Here is a 25,726-nt window from a genome sequence, read left to right as displayed (position 1 = left end):
TGCCATACATCCTTGGAAAGGAACTAGTTAAATCATCAGGTCCACTCAGCTGGAGGTTGGGCAAAAGATGTGCATAGGCAGCAGCTTCTCATGAGATGAGAGCAACGCCGGTCCCAGGAGACAAGGCCACCTGGACTGCGAGGAATAACTGAGCCTACGTACAGGTAGTAACCACAGAGAGGCTGAATGCACTTACAGCACTTGCCTTCCGAAAAGGTTCAAAACGACATCATAGCAAAAGCAGGCAGAGGCAGATCCGTAAGAGCTGCTATAGGTAGGGTATACTACAGATCTACTGCTCGCTCTACCTGAAGCACAGCTGGGGACCAAACGCCTTCAGAGAAGGTGCAAGGTGTAAAAGAGGACTTCTGCCAGCTCAACAAAACTCCTGGATATGAGATCAGGGTGGGAAAGAGGGTGTCCAGCCCCTGACACCACTCCAGGCTAGCAGAAGATGCAGAGAAAGGAGCCAGCGATGGGGTCCTGCCCACTATGCACACAGGCAGGGCTTCCCGATTCTTACATTACTGTACGTGCTAATAAACCAGTAGCTTCCAACAAGCCACTCATGCTTCTAATAACTTTCCTGTCCTTTTACCCAACTCCCTGATTTTATTAGCAATATTTGTTGCTAAACAGGAAGGAACCGCCTCTGAACACAACCAATGAAGTACAGGTGACTTACAGAATACCATTTTATGTTTCCATGCCTTCTGTCCCTATAATACATCTCTGCACCTTATCAAAAACCCTGAAATACATTTAGCATCTCACAGGATTTCCTCCTTATCTGCTTTTTTTATAGTTTGTGTCCAATACATAATTCATGCAGTTTGCATCCAAGATTTATTGTCAGTCCTGCTGATTATGTCCCTATGGGTAAATGAGAATTACAAACTCTTCCATTTCTATGCAAATGCTAATATTATATGTTCCAGTAACCTGTAACAGAAAACTGCCAAATTAAACAATGTAAAAACATTCATTTTCCATAATATTTTGCATATAGGACAGTGGACCATATATGTCATAATGGAAAACAACACCACAAGACATTGAAAAATATAGGAGAGTGGCATTTTTACACAAACTACTTTAGGTGACCACACAAGAGAAACATCCACCTCTACAAGCTTACAATGCACCCACTGGCCATGGAGACACAGCTACATGAAGGACAGGAATGAAGTTGACATGTCAGGAACATGGTGATAAGTTTGCTTTGAAGGCAAACGTTGCTTTTTTATATGCTGTAAAGCACCACAAGCTCAAAAGAATATCTTGACAAACAAAGGGGAAGTGCTTATTAACAACAGACAATCACAGTATGCAAACCAGGATAAACTGAGAAGTTGAACTGTTGGGAGGTGTTCTACGGGCAAGTGAGCAGTCTATGCAAGAGTCAGCTTCCACAGTTAGTTTAGGTCCTTTAGAAACTGTATCTCCTTCACCTCCATGATTGCAACATAATGTGTATGCTCAGAATTTCAGGTATTCAATCAGGCAAAAGAAAGCCCTACATCCTATGCTTCACAATAATCTAGCCAAATGGACAGTATGTGGTCCTGCTTTGACATAAAACTAGTTTTCAATTATGCCATGTTCACTGGATCATTACAATTATTATTTGACCCACAACCAGAGCTATTCGTACTTTTGTTTCACTCTTTAGGAAAGAGTGGCATGTTATAAAGAAAAATAGGCAGAAGTCCAAAACACATAGCTAATATTGAAGTGGTTAATCTTAATCCTAGTTCGTCTTAATTACTACCATCTTTCACAATTACAACACTATGCAAAGAGCAAAAGTAAAGCTTATGTACCATCAGACTGCGGCTCTACAGGCCTGCAGGCCACATCTGGTACACTCAAACTTCAGCAGCTCTTTGGGTGATGTAATTATTAGCACAGGTGGGGAAGGAGTTGAGAATAGGTGCTGAGGCTTCTGGAGGAGTGGATTCAGTCATTTATTTATGTCAAGTAATGACTACAAACACCAGTTAACGTTTTTGTATAGCCACACGTGCACAATGGTAACAGGTGCAAAGTAAAAGCTAAAATTTAATCACTATGGTAGCACACAAAAACATAAATCCCACAATATTTATGATTTGAGTCTTTCCAAAGGGAGATAAAAGAGGTCATTCTTCTTAAAAATTCATAGGCTTCAAGACTTTGAAAAGCAGTTACTGGAGTCATTAAAAAGAAATCTTACACTTCATCTCACACCATCCTGGAAAATCATACTGAAGTGGAATCCTAGATGGACGTATGCACACTTCCCAGTTTTGAGTAATTAAGCTTCTATTTGGACAGCATACAGCAGCCTGCTATAAACCATCCGATCTGCTGCTTTGTCCTTGTTATTAACCTTTAAATAGGTTGACTTTCACTTTAAGACATAAGAAAACAATGATTTCTAACATTTCAGCAGGTGAGGACGAGGAATACGCTTTGAAAAGACATCCTGCAAAACTGTTAGTTCTCCTTTCCATGCAACAACCAACATCTATATTCACAAAAGGATGTTGTGTCCAGTTTCAGTCAGTGACTTTTACACTGCACATTACTAATGCTGTACATGCTTGTATCTATCTCCTCCAGCCATGGCCACACCATGCATCAGAGTCAAAGGCAGAAAAAACACTCCCACCCAAGCAAGGGAAGGGGACAATTCATTATAGAAATCAGTCACTGTGATTTTCCCCTCAAATTCATCAAATCTACTGCTAGTTCACTAATAATAAAGAAGGATTAAGTCTGCAAACAGAAATCCAATTCAGTCAGCCCTTCACTATTTAGACCTACAGTGCCAGGAGATGTACTTGCATGTATACTGTAAACAGCATGTATGTGTGTAAGTTTTACATAAATACAACTACATATACAAATACATTTTATAATTTTATGCAACAGACTATTTCAACAAATAAACACAGCTCATTTCTAATGCTTTTACTGAAAGCTATGTATCCCTCAAACACTTTCTTTGCCCTTTCACTTAAGCTGTCTGTATTTCCAATATTTATTGCTAAAACAGCTATCATTACTAAACGACGGAATTTATTGGTGTACAACAGCAACAAGGAAAGATCTCTATTTGGTAAGGTCAATTTGACTGCTATGGTGATAAAACATACTAGAAAAATATCGAGCAATTATTTCCTCAAATGAAGGCTCACAAGATGGTGTTCTATTGGTGTTAGCTTCTGCTAATTAAAACCTTTCAAACACAAAAAGAACTACTAGAAAAATCCTGCTTTTTAAGATGTACATTTTAATGATGGATCTCTATTGTGTGAGCCAGTTATGAACAACTGACACCAAAAAGAAAGGGTCACTCACAGCACCAGAACAAAAATACTTGAGCCATGTCCAGCAGATTTCCATGGAATGATTCTCTCTGCTGCTTCTAGGGCAGTTAAGTCTTTTTTTCATTCAGTAGTTGTTTCATTATATAGTCAAGATGAGTTCCAACAGCAATAGAAGTTCATTAGATATGACTTAAGAGGCTGATTCAGGTGACCAGTTCCAGAGCAATACCGTTTGTAGGGCAAAAATAAGAGTCATTATAGAAGTGGCCAAAAGTGACAGGATATTACAAAAAGCTTTAGCCAAGAGTTTCGGCAGCCATCTGTAAAATAGAAGAGACTTTTCCAACGTGTTTGGCCTTAGGGGTAAATGACATACCTGTTCTGCAGCCACTTTCATATAAACAGCACCATACGCTCAGAGGCTCTGTGCCCTGCATCACCTTTTGTCAAAAGACAAAGTTACCTTTATTATTTACAAGGTCAAGAAGTCACGCTAACGAAGTGTCCTTTTTAAACAAGACTTCTACCTGAGACAGACTGAGCACTGAAAGATACAACTCAACTCCCTCTGATCACAGACAGTGTCCTATGCAACAGCTAGCCTTGAAGCAACAAGTAGTCGTCTTCTGATTGCCATGTGTTAGCCAAATGTCTCCTCTTAATTCCTACTTATACCTGCTTCCTTTTAGTTCCAGAAAATTATAGATACCATGTGATGACTATGGTGGATAACATACAGAGTCTCTTCAGTAGCAGAAAAATTATAAAAAAAAAAAGCTGACCTGACAAAATTTCAGTAGCATTTTAAAGCTGGCCTCTGATAATTAGCAGCAAGAAAAATTATGACCTGCATGAATACAGACAGAATCATATGAAGACTCCTAATCTCATAGTAACGAAGCCAGGAACTAATAAGTGATAGCTTTGCTGTACATGTAGAATACAGAAAAAAAAAATCTAAATACATTTCTTCCCTAAAGTAAATGCAGCATAAAAGCCACTCAGCCTGAAATTCGTGGACATCTCAAATGAAGTAAGAGTTCCCATTTCCCCACTGCTTTTTCCCCATCGCTATTTCCATGTCCTTATGCTGTCAAGCAGCGTGTCTGAAAAAAAGGACCCGATTCAAATATGGAGGCATCAAGATAAAAGTCAAGTGGAAGACAAATAGCTCACTACAACGTGAAGCGATGTAAGACTGGGCTTGGAAAGAAAGAAAAGCTGTGGCTAGGAGCGTGAGGATAAAGACAGCAGGACTAGGAGCCGGAGGAAACTGGCAAATGAGCACAACAGGAACAAATGAGAAAAGAAGAGGAGGTTAATCCTTAGGGCAGAAAAAAAGTACGTGATGTGTTAGGTACTGGCATATCAGCCACTGCTTGAGAGGGGCTGCTTCGAAGTGTTTTACTTGTATGTACAAAAAGCTAAAGACAGATGCTGAACATTTATTAAATATGCAGCAGACACTACAAAAATATGATTCAATACTCTCCATGTGCATGAAGACATAAATTGCTTCCCTTCTTTTTAATACACTTGTTTCACTGCCATGTGACTTAAACGGAGTTACAGTAGTTTAAATCAGGGTAAATCCCTGGAAATAAAGGCATTACCCTGCTGTGAAACTACTGAGGGGACAGGAAGATCTACCCCAACCCATGAGATGCACTTTTCAATTATTTCATGCTGGAATTTCCTCTAAATCACTTTGTGCAGCTATCTTAACTCTCTAGCTCTAAAAATTCATTGGGAACATTTTCATTTCATTTCTCTCTTCCACAGTCTTAAGATGATGATCATTTTTCATGCACTGGTCTAAAGTCCGTGTTTTCACCACCTAAAAACTAAGCAGTGTCTACTGTTACGCAAGCAAGTAGAGGAAAGCATGTCATCTAGATTTAAGGTAATAAACCCACATGCCTTGGAATCGCTCCCAAAAGCACTTAAGACGGGAAATGAAATTTTACTGCCCCAGTGTATTATTGTGGTGCCCAAGAGCACTACGATAGTTTGGGATGAGGCTCAGAATTTCCATTAGAGACCCAATTTGCAGGAAGTTTAACTTGGCCATGAACATTTGCTTCAGGCTAAAAACTATTTTATAAGCTCTCCCTCCAAGTGCCAATAATTTAAAAAGTTTGGTTGGATTTCAGTCAAAGAATAGCTATAAATTTGTCATCTCATGTAGAAGATACAATGATGTCAGTGGCCCATAGACTCTCAACAGAGACTCCTGCTAGACTTGGGATCCTGCCTATTTTTTCCTAGCCTGAGCTGCTTTAAGTTAATTTACTGAAGTCTCACTCTTTAAATATTTAGCCATATGGCTCCAGAAGTCCCCAAATTGCCTCAGGACATCAGGAAGCAGCAGATGCAGACGCAATGGTATCACAAGCAACAGCTACTGTTCAGAGGCAATCAGTGAGTTGCTATTCTGCCCTACCATCATCCAGCTGCAAAACATGGGCCCATACACAACGCTGGACACTCTTTTTCCAAAACAGTAACTTCATTAAAGTAGAAGAAACTCCCCAAACTAACAGCTTTAGAGGAAAGATTCAGAGGAATAAACAGAAAACTTTGAACAAATACATATTCTTCCTGAAGTACCCAATATATCCATACACAGAAATAAAATTCGGAAAACGAAATTAACTGAGTAACCTTTTTTCCCAAGCTCAGAGAAATTAAAAAAAAACCCAACCAAAAACACACCACACAAAAAAACAAACCACCAGATAAGCAACTATTTTATTAACTTTTAGGGCTGTAAAACAGGTATCTACCTACCTTTTAATCTTACATTCCTTTCATGCAGACTCCCAAATCATTCTAAACCGCAACACTTAATATTCACCTTCCCAGATCTACTAACCTCATTATCTGGCTGGCACTTGCTGTCTTTAGTTGGCCTCTGCGTTTTTCTAAGTGTGGATTCCTCAGAATCTGCAGACTAAAAAAGAAATTAATTGCTTTAGATTGAGCGTACTGAGAAGTGAGCTACTTACCCGAGTACCATGAAAGGGGAAATCAGCACAGAGTAGAACTGAGCACATCGCAATGTGCATCAATCTACCGTATCCACCTGCCTGCTCCCTTTACCTTGCCACCCCTGCACAACAGACTAACCGAGCAAGATCAGCAGTTAAACATTGTTCTCCGAGTAAAAACCAGGAAGGCAAGAATCCTTTAGATTCTTAGTACTTAGACAGGTACTGCCCAGAATTGCTTTCTCACATATAACAAAATGAAGCTACCCCCTAACAGAAGCATCTCTGATGTCCGCCAATACTCAATTTCTACCATGAACCAGCATGCAACAGAACAGAAAAGAAAAACAGGAAATGTTTTGAGGAGGAAGAGGGAAGATAAAGAGAACAAAATTAAAGGCAATGAAGAGATGGCTGTTAAGACAGTTCAGGACTTCACACTGAGATGGCCTGAAGTATGGGGATGTAACGTGTGGAGTCCAGTGCAAACAGAGCACCCTCACAAGAATCTAGATGGGCTTCCCAACAGTCCTTTGAAGGAAAGAAAAAGAAGAAAAAAATCAAGCTGGAAGCAAACAGCTCAATCTAGAAAGCCAGGTAAAAAAACACAGATGTGCAACTGCCATCTTGTGTGTCCTGCTACAGAAGAAGCCAGCTCAAGAGAGACTAGTCGTGGCTCAAAGGGAATTCTCTTCAACCTCGTCTTCCCTAAAAGCCAGCTATGGCTGCAACACCAGCATGCATTACTGGGAAGGCACATGAGGATACAAGTACAGAGTTCCAATAGTCGATGCCACCTCTCTGCCAAACAATCTCATGTGATCAGGAGAATTCAGACATGCAGATTTCAGAAAAGAAACTGCTTATTAGATGTTCAAGAAGCACTGTCAGATGACTCTGATGGCTCAAGCCAAGATATATGACAGAGACACAAAGTTACACAGATGGCCTCAGTCACACTCTTACCAGATCAAATCCACACCAAAACTTTCACTTCGTAAGAGTAACTGCTGTTAAAGGAAGTACTTAGTTGTTACATGTGCAGAAATACAAGTACGCAACGTCATTAGAACAAAGGCTCAGTCCCTGCCACAGCATGTGGAAAGTTATTCTCTGAAGATTTCAATTACCTTTTTCTCTGCTTTATCCTTTCCATGTTCTCTTAAATGCTCCCCATCTTTTTCTCTGTCCCTTTGTCTATCCCTTTCCTTATCTTTTCCTCTATCTCTGTCTTTCTCTCGTTCTCTGTCCCTAGCCTTATCTTTGTCTTTTCCTTTCAGTTTGTCCTTTTCTCTTCCTCCATTTTTCTTCTCTCTTTCCTGTCCTTTACCATGCTCAAGATCATCTTCTTGCTCTATGTCTCCTTTTCCCTTGTTTTTTTCTGTTTCTCTTCCTTGCTTGGTTGTTCTGCTTTTGTTTCTCTCCCTTTCTTGTTTTTCTCCTTCCTTAAATGTGTCTCTTTCAGGGTCTTTGTGCCTGTCTTCATTATCCTTCTGTTTATCACTTTGCTTTTCTCTTTCTTCACTCTCTTTCACATCTCCTTTGGGCTTTCTGTCTCTGCTTGAGCTTCTGTCTTTAATTTCAGTGTCTCCTCTGCCCTAAAAAGAAATTAAAAGTAAAAATTAATTCCAATACATAGCAACTCAGTCACACAGTTACTTTACACAGACAAAAATGCAAGCTAAAAAAACAACACCCAAACACCAAAAAAGCAAACCATAAAGAGTGGTAGCCCTTGTACCCCACAAAAGTTGCAAATGCCTACCTCTCTATCTCTATGGCTTTTTCGTTCTTCTGGTTTGGACTCTCTGCTTTCTTTATCTCGAGATTTAGAGGACGGAGGTTTCCCTTTAGCATCAGCTCTTTCCCCAGCTAAGATCTTTTTTACAGCAAAATCACTGGACAGCTTTAAGGAATAGGAAAACATCATTGAAATGAGTAAATTACTCTATTAAATACTTCCTTTCTTCCTAACTTTGTAATTAGCATGACTTGGGTGAGCTTTTTTGTTTCGGGGTGGGGGGGTGTTGCTTTTTAATAAACAAAGCTCATGTATTTCTGCTCTTCTGAAACATTCTTTCACAGGAGTAATAATGCTCTTCTATGCCAAATACCTCCTGGTAATTCTTGTAATTATTTGATTATATGTACCAGAGCTATATAAATATATGGTGGTTTTTACGTATTACAGTACAACAGCAATTCTCATTGCAACAATTTAAATATTTTTCAAAATAGTAAAGCAAATGACTGTCAAATCCTTATACCACAACTGCTAGATTGATTAAACACTCTTAAAACCATACTGTGTCATATCTGTATCCGCATCCATTCTTAGGCCACTCCACTTTCACCCAATACTTGCTCAATCAGCAATGGTCACTAAAGAAAACTACATTAAGAACGACTTCCAATAAGCTGCAGTTAGTGTTTAAAAAGTTTTTGCATCTGGTTCATTTGTTGATAAGACAAGCAATTATTAATCAGATCATTTAGACAGCAAGACAAGTTTTTGTGTCCAAATGGTAGAAAATTTGACTACATTAACAAAAAAACAGAAGAAAAAAAAATAATCACAGTCAGGGAATTCTCCTTCCTGAAACAGGAACAGCTTTTAGATCACTAAAACTGATATTACCCCGGGGGCAGACTCCTAATTCTCTCCTGGTTTATAAATGCAAAACTATGAAATTTTGTGGGTTTTCACATTTGGACACTAACTTCTGCACATTAGCAACACTTGCCTGAACTAAGTAACTCCAAGCAGTACGGTCAGCTCAGCACTAAAGTATCAGGCTAGAGACTGATCCACATTTTTGGGGCTCTTTTCCACAATGCACGTCAAGCTTCTGTTTCACAATAAAAGCCAGGAGACTGATTATTTTAGTTCAGATGGGTAGACTATATCCTCTGGATATTAAATCTCATCGCAATATTCTGCAGAGCTGTTCCATCACGCATGTTTTCAAACAAACTCTGTGCACGTTTATCAGTTTCCCCCTTCCCTGTCTCAAGCAGTTCATAAGGAAGAAGCCATAGCACTCTACTAATTAAAACCACTTAACATACATTTCAATGAGTAGATTATCAGTCAAAGGTAACCCAAACTAAACTTGCAGACAGCCCATAAACACTGCAGTATCTCACAGTTAAATATACACAGCTTCTTTACACTCACTGATCCAAGGTTTTTGGGTAATACCTTTATATTCAAAAAATCACTGTAACACCTATAAGCAAAGAATCCTCATTACTTTTAATACAACAATTATTTTAATAATTGCCTCTGCAGTTATTTTTAACTGGTTATCAAAGTTCTCCTTTGCTGCATTTCCATATTGAAAAAGTAAAAAAAAAAGCATCACACTGGAAAAATTACTTTCATTACAGAATTAGAAATTTGACTGAAATTTTAAAGTCAAAGGTGGCAGTATCTGGTCATATAATTAATGTGTCTGCATCCCAACATTTTAAAAGTTCTGAAGCTTCATGTTCTTCATACCTAACCAATGTTATTAAATGACCAGTGAATAAAGTGAAAAATAAAAAGCAGTATACATTAGAAGCACTAAAATATCCAGAACGTATTTGCATGGGAACCTGGCTCAAACTCTACTAAGGATCATATACTATCCATCTGTTGTTATAGTTTTAAGTGGTAACCCATTTATCTTGTGTAAATAAAAATAGCAGTTGAGTATTAATAAAGTCTGTTACAAATAAGCTCTGATAATATGTCAGTATGTGCATAAAATATATTAGTGATGTCATACCTTATTTAAGCAACATTTCCCAATTGCTTGAAGAAATTCATTGGTTTTTTCAGGTTCGTGTCCAGCCACGACACGTGCTGGTTTTACTGACAGTGGCTCTCCTGTTACCATTACAACAGCATCAATTGCCTTCTGAAGGAAACTGATTTTGGCATCTTTATCCTGGCAAAAGAGCAATTTAAAATAATAACAAGACTCTAAAGTAATTCCACACACCACCTAAGGACTAGAAAAACTGATGGGAGGAACAGTTGCAGACAGTATCTGTACAACAAGAGCAGCACACGGTTTGTAAGGTCAGCAAAGAGGGCCGCACCTGATTTATAGTTAGTTATTTCTAATTAAGAAATGACAGCTTTGATAACAGACGAACATTGAACTAGAATGGCCGAAGTGGAAGTATAAACTTACTAAAAAGACAAAGTTATCTTTTAGCTTCAGTGCATTTTAAGACTGCTATTAAAACCTGCTTAGCACTCCATTTTGAAGCATTATACATTAAAGAAGATGTTTTATTTAAGTAATGATTGCAAGTACTACCAAAAGAATCACTAGAGAGTTCTAACAGGACTGTTACAGCAGATGTTGCTCAGAAAGACAGTTCTTACCCTGAATATTTTTCAGCATTGAAGTCCCAAAGTTACAGGACTAACATGAGTCTAAACTGAGGGTCTTACATGCTTGCACACATACTTTACAAACCAGACTTAACAGTGAGTAAAGAAAACATACGAAAGATAGTGGGAAAGGGATACAGGCACATATTTTTATCTCCACAATTACCAGATGTGTTTTAGTTTTAGAACCATACTTCACAAACAACTTCTCCCAAGCGGCCTTCAGCAGAGATGATGTCTTTTAGTGATTATGCAAAATCATAGGGGGGGAAAAAAAAATAAAGACAAAATAAACAACCCCCTACCAATCAAAATTTTACTGGAGGGTTCCTGGCACAGAGAATGAAATCATGGTGTGAAGTCTCTGCAGCTGTAGAATACTCAGCAGAGGAAAAAAAAAGGGGGTTTATTAATAAAACATAATCAAATTAAAGGATTATTTACCAGCCCAGCACAGAAGTCTACTCACTCACCCTTTGGACTCATGAGTGGAGATAAAGGATTTCACTAGTCTGTTAAAAAATAAACCCACATGAGAATTCTGTACTCATGTTTAACAGGCATTGGTTTAAAAGAATATAAACTGTGGCATTCAAACTGATAACTGAGAAGTGGACCACTGCCATTTCAGTTAATTCAGAAAAGGAACAGTTGTAATTATCCTGTAAATCACCCGATACTGGACTGCACTTACTGTCCAGGTGCACAGATCCAGAATGACCTGCATCAAATCTGACAGACACAGCAGTGCAGAGGCAAGCAACAGAAGCCGCTATTTCCTCTGCTGAGCAAGGCCAACACTCTTTACAGGCACCTGGCAGCACAACCTATTCCTGTGGCATCGAAGCTTAGCCGAGCCGTTCACGTAGTATCTCAAGTCCCAGAGCCACTCTCCACAAACAAGAACTGGGTTCTGCTGCAAGCACGTGCATGATAGTCAAACGCGTGGGAAGACAGTCTCCAGAGTCAGGGTACTTCCCGTCTTCGATTCTTCCAAACGGATTAAAACAAACAACTGCCACATAGCTGGGATTTTCAGATTGTCTCCATTAACTACAGCAGCACTTCACCCTCACCAGTGCTCCCTGCACTCAAAAATAAAAAAGGAAAGGAAGGAAATACTGCAACCTCCTTCTATTAAAAGTTGTCCATCCTTCCAAGGACATATGTCATCTATTAATTTAGGGAAGGAGACAGGACACTATTTGAAACCAAACATGTTTTTAAATAAAGATCTAAAATTTCACCCTACATCCTCATCATTTTCAGCAGTTAACATTACCAGCGTGTTCTGTCCATATAAGAAATCCTCATGAACCCGATGAGAAACCTACGGCTCCCACCTACATCGGTAAACAAAATTCTATCAAAATAAAAACAAACATCTGAAACAGTGCTGAGAGCTTGTAAAATCTATCCAAGAAAAAGTATTTCTTAAAAAGGTATCTCCCCTGTTTCAACTGGTAGGACTTTATATATGGAGATATAAAAACAAAGAAATTTGTGTGTGTGTGTGTGTGTATATATATATATATAGCTGATGTAAAAGATTCAACAAGCAAGCCTGATAGCCAGTATTTCCATTTATAAAAGGAACAACTTTACTAGACCTAACAAGATGAACCTTTCTGATAAACAGGCAGACAGTATCATCCACTGTAGTTGGCAGAAGAGGTGTATTTGGAGAAGTCCCAACAAATAAGGAATCCTCATGCTTTAAATTCCCCTTGCATCCCTCTCCAGTTGATTGCTATGACTATACATCCCTTGAACAAACTAGAACCCAGTGAGGTCCACGTGTGTGCTCTGCAGGCCAGATCTGGCTCATGGGATGCTTTCAGCCTGCCTCACACAACTTTCCGTGCGGAAGGAGGGGATTAGCCATCCAAGCAGAACGTGTTACCCCAACAGTGGAGACATAAAAAGCACAGAAGAAATGGTGGGTACTTCAGGACCCACCTGCTATGTCCAGGTGGGAGAGGTAAGCTGAAATTAGAAACGGTCACTGCGCTTGTGCGTACATGACGCTGCGCAGCATAAGAAGGGGTGCCCAGACCAGGACCCAGCCCCAGCCACCAGAGGCTGGACCAAGTTTTAGTCTTGCTTAATATCAGTCTACACACCTCGTGACCGGCAACAGCACAGCCAGCCTGCAAAGAGCACCTGTCAGTTCTCCCCAGCCCACATCACAAAGAGTGTGGACTACAGCACTGGGACTATTTCACAGCGGGTACAAACTTTTTCTTTTTTCTGAAAGCATCCTGCCTATTCCGTGTCTGTGCATCTACTGCCAAATCATCACACCAGGTGAGTATCTCTCCCTAGTGTTACATAAAGCATATCACCCTCACATAGAAATGCACACAGCTATTCACAACATTGACTCCAGCTGCTGCTCTCAAACTCTAGCTCTCCATGGGTACCTTCCATCTCTGCATAAAGATTACTCTTCTGATTTTCCACAACTCCAACAGAAATCACAGCAAGAAGCATCCTGGGAGTGCCCAGCCTTTCTCCTGACCAGTGTTCAGAAAAAAGGAACACAAGCTAGAAACATTTTCCACCACAGTACAGCATTTTGATCTCTGCCTGAACTCTTGAAAACCATGATCTCATGGACCGTGAAAGAAATTCTCAGAGAGGTACTCAAGATTGCTGCAACTCGAGAGCTATCACATTATGTGGATACAAACAAAGACCTGCTCAGGAGTTGCTAGGAAATCTGCTTTTTCAACCCACAAATAAAATGCATGGTGCTGTCCCAATAACAGGCAGCATGTGCTAAGCTGCTCTTCATCACAGAACTACAGACAAGCTTCAACAGGCACAGTACCAAAAACACCAACGATCCATTGTATAAATAGCTTAGATTTTAGTTACAGAAATATAAACATATATATCACACTGATAATTAGCTGCAAGAAACGCATAAAACATCCACGCAATTGGCTGTATGGATGCCAAACCAGGCCCATAGACCTCATACTTTCAGTTGCTATGTTAAACAATCACCAAAGGATGTAGCTGTCTAACTAGCAACATACAAACACTATGTTATTCGCCATGAATAAGTGCCATGAAAAGTTTCCAATCAAGTCAGTAGTTGGAGAACTCTGCATCAGCTCAGCAGAGACGAACAAGAGAGGAAAGGCAGAGACTAAAGTCAACCTTTGTACTCAAGGAAAGCATTTGTCAGTAATAACTTTCTCTAATTAGCTATTTGTATAACATAATAAACCTATTGTGGAATGCATATAACAGACAAATGCCTCAGTAAGTCCTGGGATATTAAGCATGAATATTTATGCTATATATGTGTACTATATACACACATACATAAAGCAATAAATCTAAAACCATACATTCTATTGATAGACCACAAGACTCTTTCAAACAGTGTATGTGGATTTCTAGTGTTTGTGATTTATTAACAATTCCAAACTACTGCCTAATTACTATTATCAATGCCAAACTACTTCAAGGCAACCTTGCTACGTAATGATTCTTTTCATCCACACTACTATAGTATTTTGGAAGCCTAGATGTGATCATAGATTAACACTTGTTGTTTTGAAATCTGTACAGAAACAGTTGTTTACTCGCAACAGCTTGTTTGTGTCACATCCACAAATGCAATCTACAGGGGTTCACCCCATGCGTTGCACAATATAACCAATAGGCAATACTTTTGACAATTTCTGCACAAGACTAAAGACAGGTCCTTGACATTAAATGCTGAAAAGACCAAAAGTACCTTTGGGCAAGTTTCAAAGAATACTAATATTAAAGCTAAATAAATCAGGAAGTTTCATACCCACCTTAACATTATCTGATTTCAATTCAAAATCCGTGTAAAGTCCTTTCATAAAACCCGTCACTCTAATTACCTTCAAAATAGAAGAAAAACAGTAAGTACACTTGAAGGCCTCTGTTCAATAAAGCCTGTGTAGCAATAGGAAATATATTGGCCTTATTTGCTTGCAGAGATGATACTTTGTTGAGAACTGTTTCTAGAGCAGATTCAGAGGCCTGCTGTGTCTCTGAACATGCTCTGCGACAAGACTTAATCCTTGCTTACCGCTCAAGCCTCCCTTCTTACTTAATTCCATCTTTAACCTTGATGGTTGGTGAATCCAGGAGACTCACAACGTAAAGACCTGCATTTGCACTTTAACCACAGCTCTGCATTACTCCTTTATTGACTTCTTTATATGTGACTATCTATAAAGCGGCAACTCGGTAAACGTTAAAATTAAGACAGGTGGGTGTGTGGTTTTTTTTTAACGGGAGATGGGAAAATAACCTACCAGCAGGTTTCACGGAGGATCAAAGGCACAGCAGCCCGAGGAGGGTCAGGCCCTCGTCAGGTCATACCCACAACCAGCCGCCCCAAACCCGACAAGATTTACTTGCTACTCAGCGTCCCCCCCCAGCAGCAGTGTCCTGGTGTGCACCAGCCCCGCCAGGCCGCGGGACGGTGACGGGGACAGCCCCCCCCCCCCCCCACCCCCGAGTCAAGGGGCCTCAGGGCCCCCCGCAGCCCCCCGCCCGGGGGACCCCCTCTCCCCCCTGCCGCGGCAGGCACACCCCCGCCCGCCAGGGGGCGGCCGAGCCCGCAGGCAGGCCCTGTTGCCTAGCAACAGCGGAGCGGGCCCGCAGGCCGGTTCCCGGCCCACCTCGGTGATCACGTCGTGCAGGTAGCGGAAGGGCGGCTTACTCAGCAGCCGGTCCGTCAGCGGCGGCTTGCGGATCACTCGGCCCAGGGACTCCTGCGTCCGCCGCACCACGGCCTCGTTCATAGCGGCGGCGGGACCGCGCCGGAGGCGGCTCCGGGCATTCCCGGCCTGCCCCGCGGCGCGCCGCGCCTCACTGCGCAAGCGCAGCGGCCGAGGAGGGGTTGCTAGGCTCAGCGCGGCCCTAGCAACCGGCCGGGGTAGGCCCGGGCCCGAGGGAGGCGGCCCCGGACGGCTAGTCACACCCCAGCGCCTTTATGTGAATAATCAGCAGATAAACAGTGCTCAAACTCCATTGTACTTTTTGGTGTTTGTTGTTTTGGGTTTTTTTATTATTGAAATAAAGAAGTAGAAAGTAAGAGTGATGGATGGGGAAGAATGAGGTAACATCCAGATTGCCTGATCCCACATCACACTCCCTAGCAAAGCCAGGCCAAGGCCCCTACAGAAGAGCACAGGACCCCTAGCACTGTCCTCAGCCCCTGCAGGCCCATTGCCACCAGGCAACCTTCCCTGCAACCCGCTTCGTCCTTGCCCCGTCATAGCCCCCATCAACAAGTGAAAACCTGGCTGTGCCTAGCCTCCAGGTTGCTGCCCATCTCCCTGACCAGGCTTGGGAACCTGAGAAAGAAAATGCTGCTTTTCTGCTCAGCCAGTCGCTACCATTAGTGTTTGAAAGCTGAACTTCAACAGGGCCGCAAGGGGGCCGTGCTGCTGTGCTTCAGCTTACCTGCCTTTCTGAACAACCTTAGAAGAATGAATCAAATTTGGGAAGAGAAAGAGATGTTACAAAGCAAATTTAGCTGGTATTAGTTCAGACAAAAATATAGGTTATTTTTTCAGCAAAGGAAGCAGACAGCTTCCACATTGACCAGGTAATTACATCTGGGCTCCTGAGAGCAGGTGGTTACAAGGAAGTGATTTTTGTCTTCCCCAAACACAACACACTGGTGGGTTGTTGACTTTCCCAGACAGGCTGTGACTACAAGATCTGGTGAGCCTGGGAAGAAGAGGAGGTGTTGACAGCTTCTACATCCAAGGGCATCGGAAAGTCTCAGAGGAAGCAAGAAGACTGGGAAGAAACTGCACTGGGGAAGAGGGTTGTTTGTTTTGGAATTGTGTGGTTTATCTGGATTTCTGCCACCAGCTCTCTACAAAGCATCTGAGATGTCTGAGAAGGACTCTCAGGGGTTTTGTTAAATTTGGCCTTTGGCATGCTCATTTTGCTGAAGAGGTAGTACCCCAAGGAAGCATGGCTCAATTTAACTGAAGAACCAAAAGCTAGCAACCCACAAAATCTCCACGAATCCCTACAGACCTAGAGGCAGGCACTGGAATCAAAAGAATTACCCTAAGACCATAAACCAGAAAGCTTTAAGTTTAGTCTGGAGACCTAGTCTGTTTGAGGACCTTGGACAAGAATTGTTCAGAAACACCGGGCAAGCCAAGACCAATCCTCCTGAAAACGTCAGTAGGAAATTCAGCTGACCACACAACATCAATAAGAGACAAAGCAGTGTACCCTGTGGCTCAAGATCTCCAACACGCACCAAAAGCCATCCTAACACCAAAAGGGTCGCAGAGAAGCTGGCTGTTTTGAGCACTTCATCATCACAAGCAGGGATAGACATCCATGCATATTGCCTTCTCCTCCAAGCTTTGCCTCCTCCTGGAGGAAGTGACTCTGACCTTTCCAGCCACTAGTCTGACTTCATATAGCAGAACTACTTTGCAGAAATAGGCTGGAAAGCAGCAGGACAGCACCACGGTACATATTGCTGGTCAAATATTCAAGGCCCAGCAGCAGGAATGTAAAGCTCCCCACCTCCGATTCTTTTTACATACCACAAACAGCAGGATACTGTCTCCAGCTTCAAATAACCTTATGAACTCAGTAGCTTAAGTGCACACATGTATATATACAGTTTCCAGCCTCTATCAGCTGAGCTACCAAATGCTGCTGTAAAATATAGATGCAGCTTGACAACAGAAAGCACCTTCTGTCTCAGTCAAAAACACAGTTCAAACTGAGGATACTGGTGTCAGGAACAGTAATATGTAGTAATAGTAATATGGAAGGATATACTGACTGCATTATCTTAGAACAAGATTTTTGTTGCTATGATAAATATTAGCAGGTTTTCATGCTTCACTGGCTTTCTCCGTTTTAAGACTCAAAAAAAAAAGAACAGCAAACCAAACAGTTTGTAGTTGTGCAGGATTGTAAACATATTCTGCAAGGACTGGAATTAATTCCTAAGGGTTGGTGTCTCTGCACTCCCCTCTTCTGGCTGCCCACTTCAATAACACTTAAGAGGACTTTTTCCTGAGGTCTCAATCCCCAGATCATAGCAAGTTGGGATCAGCTAGATGCAAAAGCTAATGTTAACAGAACAAATCCATCCCACAGACCAGCAGCCTAACAATCGAATTCAGTTCACAGTCCTTTTTCTAGTCTTTCCACCTCAGCAGCACACAAATTTTTGTCTGACACTCAAAGCTTCGAACCTCACAGGATGCCTGCAAAATGCAGCGATCTGTGCCATCCACCAGCTCCATCAAACTGGTCTACTCTCATGGCACTCTGTCCCTGGAGCGCTGATTAAAATGCGGCATTATATGCACTTTTGCTATCAACAGGAGTTGACAAAAATAGTCAAAGGAGAAGAAAATAAATCATTTTCCCAAGTCAGTGGCTTTGTATTTTCTAGAAGCTAATTGCTGTTGCCAAAGCAAAATCACTACTCAAAACTACACATTAAAATTGAAAGAAAAATAACATATTTTTAAAGACCTTTTAGAAGTCTATCTGTCCAGAATAGCTTTGATTTCTGGCCTTCAGCTGCACAGAGGTAGGAATCTTCCCTGTCATTCTTAGTATCTTCAGCGCTCTCTCCGCAGTGATTGAAAACAGGAGACACGTGAAGGTGCTCCTGCACACAGAGCTCTGAGCCAGACGCAGTACTGATCCCCACATGTAGGCTGGGACAACAGCTCTGGGAGTGCTGAGAGACACGGCACACAGGTACCATCCTTGCACCCTCTGTCACAGGCCTCTGCAGAGGAGCCATGGTCACAAGAACTCAGTGCACCCCGTGGTGCAATAGATACCTAGAATCAGGCAACACTCCCTGATTTTTAAGTAACAGTTTATCTTAATGGCTTTATGATTAAGAGAAGAATTTTCTTTGCTAGTGTTTACAAACTTTTCTTTACCCCAATCAGTGTCATTCTGAAAGGATGCTTAAATTACAAATACATTTAAGTTTCTCTTGCATGTGCCTAGCTACCTGGTACTTATTGCAAGTTTTCCACAGCACAATTTCTTTTTTTTCTTTCTTCCTCCCCTCTTTTTTTTAAGCCGTAAGTCTTTTAGAGTTATAATTGTTTAGGTTGGAAAAGGTCCTCAAGTTCATGAAGTCCAACCATTAACCCAGGACTGCCACATCCATCACTAAGTCATGTCCCTAAGCATTGCACCTACACATCTTTTAAATGCCTTCAGGAATGGTGACTCCTTGACAAACCTTTAGGTGAAGAAGTGTTGCCTAATATCCAATCCAAACCCCTCTTGGTGTAACTTGAGGCCGTCTTGTCCTGTCAGCTTGTTGACCAACCTCCACCTCACTGCAACCTCCTTTCAGGTAGTTGCATGGAGTAAGAAGGTCTCCCTTGAGACAGAGGAAAGGGTTTGAAAGCCTTTTAGTATAGTAAGAAAAGCAAAGCATGCAATGATAGTCTTTTAAGATAGGGTTTGTATTGTTACTGCTTTGTGGAGTGCCACACTCGCTGCTGTGAATGTTTCATTATTATTTGTTAATTTCATTATTTGTTAAATTTTTTCCCCATATAATTCAAACAATAAAAATTAAGGATTGGCCCATTTCCTTTCTTTGTTCTCCACATTACTTATGTGCACACATAATAAAGGAATTTATACTTTGCAGGACTGAGCAAATCCCTCTTATCACAACCTGCCAGTTAACCAAGTCATGCAGCCTCCAGCCATGCAGAGTCTATGATAGGAAAATCAAGAGTTCATAAATTGCTACAAGTATTTGAGAACCTTGAACAGACCTATACATCACCACAAAGGAAGATACCCTTCATCTGTACATTATAGCTATGGATGGATTCTTTCTGCAGTCAGAAGTTTACTAGCCAAGTTAGACATTTATGAAGGAACCCAAACAGGTGTCAGCTTAACAGAAACTATGGTGGCTGTACCTCCTCACAATGCAAAAAACCCCCACACCCAAACAAACCCACCCCGCTATCACAGCCCGTACCTGTCAACGGCAACCGATGGGAACAAAACAGACCATGCTAGCTAACATACCTGTCTTTACAGGCAAGAAGGCTGGTGGCTGGGAGGAGGGTTAAACTTCTTTAGGCATTAAGACGACAGGTATCATTCCCAGAAGTCACCCGGGAGCTGTTCCACAAGCACAGGCTGCTGGTAGGGGCTTACAGCCCAAACATGGCTCTGGCCAGCCACAGCAGCCAGGAGACAGGTACAGCAGCAGAACTACACAGCACTCTCAGATTCTGCACAGAACGCAGAAAACTGCACGTATTCAGAAGTGATCAGTGAAGCTGATGCTCTCCGAGGAAGAAACCCACAAACTAGTAAAAGGATTGATGCTCTTACTCAGCACGAACACCTAGATGAAGCGGGAGCAGAAGCAGTGGTATATGCACAAACCCCATCCAATAAACACAGCTGGTGGGCCTCCACCACCCGGCTGTAATAAAGATCCACAGAAGGAGTTGGATCATGATCCTGTCCTTTGTATGGACCTGCACAAAGCGCTGTGCTGACCAAGGGCCAGTCAGAAAACAGAAAAGGAACATTCAGTTGTTAGCCTGTCTTGCTCACCCATTCCAGTTCCCTCCCCCCAGCGCCATTGCTCGTTATTACCAGGGTTTGTACCTGTGACACCCTTCAGGACGCGACTGCTCTGCTCAGTGGCTGCTGAGGGAAGACCAAAGCGAGCAAGAATGAATTAGCTTTTTAACGGGCCACTTCCCCCTGCTCCACAATCACTTCAAACTGGAATGAGTCATGAGGAAAAGAAAAAGAAAACACACACTCTTCTCATAATAGGATCCCTGGAGTTGAACACTTGCTCTTTTACAAGGACTGCACCGGGAGTGGATATAAACGGTAAGTTCCTTTGCCTTTCTTACTACACGCAGGACCACAGTGCTCTAGATGCTTCATACTAGTTCACTTGCAAAATAGACCATATTCACATATTTATCCACAAACTGGGAGTTGAAATAATGAGAAGTAAATACTAGACCATGCTTTCTAAAAAAAAGGGGGGGGGGGGGGGGGGGGGAAACACAAGCTAAAAATCACTTTAACTTGCATCAAAATCCCAGTCCTCCAACTGAACGCAGGTCCTTGCACAGTACAAACCCAGCTGGGTTGGGTAAACTTCTCACACAGCCATCAGAATGCTGTCTTAGGAACAGATTTGAAAATTAAAGCTTAATGAAGATTGTGCCCCATCTAACATTAGTAACCAATCCATGCCATTCCCAATCAACATATCAGTGAGACATAACACAGACAAGTCAACTAGACATATAGAAATGACTTTTTATTTTGTGAAGAACACTTGAAAAATAAAGATGAAAGCTTTTCCAGGCTTTGGAATATAACCATCAAACTATGGAATCACAAAGACTCCATTTTAAAAAGATGTTCCCTCTTCCCACCCCCATTTTTAATGAACCCTCTCATTGTGGCATGACCCACAATAGTTTTAAGGAAAAAAATATGAGCATTTGAGCCAATATTAGAAATAATCCAAGATTGGTTCAGTGCAGGCGCTGCTACATTACACTTTAACAAAGGCACATACTAAAACCCCCACGTTAGTACTTGGAATCCATATTTAAATTGCTCCAAAGTTCATGTTTTCAAGAAGAGACTAGAGTTATTAAAAGGTAGGCGGGAAGGCTGAGCTCACTACAGCTGTCCAGCACGGAACAGGAGGAATTAAAGTGCCAGCAAAGTAAGTGCAATGCAAAGGAAGAATCTGCAACACAAACCTTTCTCATTTACCTTAGCAATCAGCATGTGCGATCACTTCTGTAAACCCTGGCTCACAAGAACATTTGTCAGTATGGAAGAAGGCGGTGCAAACTATGATAGGGAAAGCAATTGGCTGTCCTCACCTCAGAAAACCTATCCATAAAACTAGGATGGCAAGATTCAAGTAAAGCCTACCTACAACTGAAACAGCGAGATTAAAACATGCCCTTCTTGAACAAATCAGCCTAAGAAAGCACAGATGCACCTGCTGAATTTTAAAGATATGCACTGAAAGAATAATGATATGCTTTTCAAGGTGCTTTTGACTTTTTTTTTGCTGATAGCAGAGAGTGTCAGTTTTTTTGTCTTGATGCTGTCTGAAATACCAGAATATTGTTAACCTATTAAAAGCAAATAAAAGATCTCACATCAGCCAGAACTTTTAGGAGTCTGCTGTACCAGCATCTCCTACTACAAAATCTTCTACACATAAACAGGTAAACGTTTATGGCAGTCCCCAAAGGGGACTTGTATTTTGTCCTCTCATTATCTCAGATTTAATTAAGGACAACTTCAGGCTAAGTTCAGAAGTAACTTTTGAACAATTGCTTTGCTCATTTCAGAACAGGTTTTGGACATTTCTGCAGCTCAACAAGGCTCTGCAGTGTGTTGGGAGACCAGACCGCCCTCGATACAGCAATCTATTTGCACAGGTTCCCAGCCGTAAAAGGCACACACGTTAGATGCCACCAGCACGTAAACTGCTGTCCAGAAACTCTTGTGTGTAACCGTCTGTTCTTCCATTTTCACCTTAGCATTCAAAACATGCTTAGATTTTGTTTATAAACAACAATTAACTCCATTAAGAGTTTGGGTTAATTTGTCAATACTGGCTGTGGTCACAAGAAATTCTGAACCTGATGTTAAATTAAGTTAAGGTTATGAATAGTTACATACAGTGGGGGAAACAGTTTAAATACTGTAAGCCTTATAAAAAAATTGATAAAGATACTGAAATGTCAACTTCTGGTAAACCCTGATTCCCAGCCTCAGGGGTAAGAAAAGTATGGTCTCTCATACGCTAGTTATACACATTCTCAACCTTGAGATCCAATCTCACAGGCATTCAGTAAGCATTTTACTTAATAATTAAGAACCTTTGATACTGAGTTCAGCTGGTAGTCAGCTGCATACATCCCATTCTGTTATGCAGGCTATAAATCAGCTTTGTGACACCAAGAGAAACATTTTCTCAAATGTAACAAAGAATATTAGAACAGTTGAAAAGATAAGAAATGAGGGAAAGTCCTCTGAATAAGAGTACTGAAAATAAACACAAGCCTTTTTCCTGAGTATAATAAAACCCGCTTAAGACCAAACATCAGATCTGCCAATTTTTTCATCCATTTTGTTTGTTAACAAAGCTTATGGACAACAAAAAAAAGCCCTAGCAACTTCAAAATGTAAGGTTACCATGCTTTTGTTCCATATGACAAAAAGTCTTCAGGTTTTAAAGCTTGACAGATTGTGAACTTGCTCTTTTTTGAGCCAGTTTTGTACACTTTGTTCAGAGATTTCCACACTTCCCTCATTCCTGAAACCGGACTCCAGCCACTGCAGACTTAGATCTATATATAAAGAGACAAAAGCAAATTCTAGCATCTGTAACTTCAAAGATCAGAGATGGAAATAAATTCTAGAAAGAGATGATTATGACTGCATTAAAAACCCCAGCAAACTCAGTAGTGATGTTGCAAGACATCAGCATCTAACCAAAAAAGCTTTTAGGGTGATTACAAAACAGTCACCATGAGGTTAAACAATATATTAACCTGTTTTCTCACAGATAAAGTGCATTTACCTAGCCTGAGAATAAGTACCACATTGATAAAGGGATGCTAGAGCACTTCCCCAAGAGAGATTTTAAAAAATCAGAATGAATCTGATTCCTATGCCCAGTTTTTCCTCTGTGATTCTTGAAGAGACACTTCAGGAAAGACCCTCTTGCTGGTCCAGTTGAGGTACTCCATGCCAATTTAGTACATCAGTAGTATGGTCTGGTCAGCAAATCACGTGGTGCTATCTGAAAACACCCACATTGATAGAAAGAGCCACTTCTGGTTTACGATGCTTAATACTCAGCTTCTCCTCAGAGAAAACATGGTCCTGTAAGCGTTCAGCTTGCTGGCTATTAAAAAATAAAAAAAAAAAATAGGAGATACTTAGTATTAGCCTTAGCACCAACAGCAGCACAAGCCTGCACTAGAACTCTATTTCCACATAGCTGTAAGGATGACATTGCAAGCTCACACTTAGGACCTCCGCGGTGCCAGTGCAGCCACAGAGTTCATTGTTCATCTCTGGAGGCAGGGACAAATGTTGCAGTACGTTGCAAGAGAGAAAAATGGCAGGCTCAGTGCAGGACCACAGCACTTAAAGCCAGGAGTTTAAATTACCTGAGCACTTCTTTCAGAACTGCTGGAAGTGTCTGCTCTAAGTAGTAAAGAACAGCTGCAAAGAACAGTTTGCACATTTCTACAGAAAAAAGAAATGTATATACTCAATACCTTTTCTTTTTTTCTAATGCAAGCTGCCTTTGTTTCTCTTTTCCAATGTCATCTCTCACTGTGCTGAAGTCCTTAGTGTCATCAAGAAGAAGATTCTGTTGTGAAAAAGGATTTGGCAGGTGAAAGTTATAAGGTCAAACTATTTCCCACATTCTGCTCAGTTTGCACAATTAATTTTCAAAGCATTTCTTCTAACTAGTTTTGCAGTCATTAAGTTAACAAAATGGAAAAAATTCAAAAAGGAAAAAATATTTATCAACTCCTCTATTTAGCTTTTGCATTTAACAGAATTTGCCTTATTCAGAAATTTCTCTAAAGAGTTTAATGCATCACGATAAGACATCAGACTTCTCACCTACTGCTTTAAAACCCAGCGAGTATGTTCTTTCAGAGGTCTCCTAAATAAGCCTTATTGCTAGTACAGAGCTCAATATGCTGCTGCGTAATTCTCTTTTTTCTTAGTTGAATAGACCTGTAATAATTCTTTGGAAAATATAATGGGTTTAAATTTACAGTAAGATTTTTAAAGGGCATTGTTCTTACATTTTACTCAGTTGGGCAAAAATAGTCAATAAAAAAAGTATTCAAGTGTAGAGCAGAAAACAACTGCTTGCACTGGCTGAGAGCTGCACAAGAGCCTCTAAGATATTGTCCTCTAGTGCCAGTACTGAGATAGAAGGAGTAAAGCATCATGTTGATAAAAACAAGAGAAAAAGACAAAAAAGACTGGTAGCGACAATTTTCTTATCAATACTGTGTTATCTAGATCCACATATCAGTGCTTTCATAGAGATGCAGCAGGATGCAGGAAAACCAGAAAGAAGATACTGCAAACGGGAGAGTGCCTGAACCTAACCCTTGGGCAACAATTAAAGCCAAGTTAGTTTACCTTCACTCCAATGACATCTCCATCTTTCAGGTGGTAAGGTGCTGACTGTAAACTCTCCTGTTTTTTCTTCCGTTTCTTCTTTGAAATTTGCTGTGTCTGAATAAAATCAAATCAGAAACTTTGTACATGGCAGATTTCAGAAATCTGCTTAAACATGTTTGTTCAAGACCCACAGCACAAACCAACACATATTTCTCTCAAACAACTGTTGGATTCTGTCATTGCAGACCTTACCCAGCTAGATATTGGCAGCCACTCAAATCTTTCAGGGAAGTATTTGGCTATTTCAATTTTATCTACAGGGAGACAATAGTGAGAAGCCACTCTCTGCCTCAGTGCCCAGGTTGTGCATTCTTTGGAGATATCCCACACCAAATCCATGGAGTCATAGTAGTCCCTCTCCCCTGGTATGGCCATCTGGACTCGAAGCAGCAGTTCATGGGGGCTGTCATCATGAGGAGAAAACAGACCATTCATCATTCATGCTTTCAGAATCCAGAATTCCCACTTTTCACTCCCTCCTGCCCTCCCTTATTTTGCTTCTGGAAAACAAAAAGTAAGTTCCAAAGTCATCTCGCATACTGACACCTGTAATCCTGACAGACAGTATTTAAGTTAAAAGCTGCTCAGTTACAAATGCATTGCTGTAAGAAATAAGTATCTTGAGATCTTACCCCAAATTCTCTTCTTTTTGCAAAGGTTCTATGCAGATTTCCACTCTGGCACCCAGTTTATAGTCACTGAAAACAAAACAAAGATAATATAAATTTCCAGTCATATAGTCTAAATTTTAGTAG

At 41.0% G+C, this 25,726-nt stretch overlaps 2 protein-coding genes across 11 annotated transcripts in view; both read right to left on the bottom strand.

Annotated features, from left to right (window-relative positions):
• Positions 1-15,545, bottom strand: part of TRAF3IP1 (TRAF3 interacting protein 1) — a 45,587-nt gene extending 30,042 nt beyond the window's left edge. The window contains exons 1-6 of one of the 4 annotated variants that reach the window (XM_040604470.1): positions 15,371-15,545; positions 14,513-14,581; positions 10,078-10,239; positions 8,070-8,210; positions 7,435-7,902; positions 6,190-6,267 (exon numbers count right to left, since the gene is read on the bottom strand). In XM_040604470.1, coding sequence (XP_040460404.1) covers positions 6,190-6,267; positions 7,435-7,902; positions 8,070-8,210; positions 10,078-10,239; positions 14,513-14,581; positions 15,371-15,493 — 1,041 coding nt within the window. In that variant the 5' untranslated portion in view covers positions 15,494-15,545. Of the gene's footprint in view, positions 1-6,189; positions 6,268-7,434; positions 7,903-8,069; positions 8,211-10,077; positions 10,240-10,999; positions 12,091-14,512; positions 14,582-15,001; positions 15,090-15,370 lie in introns of those variants that run through there. The other 3 variants (XM_040604471.1, XM_040604472.1, XM_040604473.1) reach the window with 3 other exon arrangements.
• A 5,478-nt stretch (positions 15,546-21,023) lies between these two features.
• The window catches only part of USP40 (ubiquitin specific peptidase 40), a 37,991-nt gene continuing 33,288 nt past the window's right edge, over positions 21,024-25,726 (bottom strand). For all 7 annotated transcript variants that reach the window (XM_040603387.1, XM_040603392.1, XM_040603389.1 and 4 more), the window contains 5 exons: positions 25,604-25,669; positions 25,164-25,374; positions 24,930-25,025; positions 24,041-24,135; positions 21,024-23,661 (listed from right to left, as the gene is read on the bottom strand). In XM_040603387.1, coding sequence (XP_040459321.1) covers positions 23,553-23,661; positions 24,041-24,135; positions 24,930-25,025; positions 25,164-25,374; positions 25,604-25,669 — 577 coding nt within the window. In that variant the 3' untranslated portion in view covers positions 21,024-23,552. The remainder of the gene's footprint in view (positions 23,662-24,040; positions 24,136-24,929; positions 25,026-25,163; positions 25,375-25,603; positions 25,670-25,726) is intronic.

The sequence above is a fragment of the Falco naumanni genome, chromosome 8 (genome assembly GCF_017639655.2).
Source record: "Falco naumanni isolate bFalNau1 chromosome 8, bFalNau1.pat, whole genome shotgun sequence".
Taxonomy (NCBI): Eukaryota; Metazoa; Chordata; class Aves; order Falconiformes; family Falconidae; genus Falco; species Falco naumanni.
Note: the sequence above shows the minus strand (reverse complement) of the source record. Positions and strands in the feature narration are given on the sequence as shown.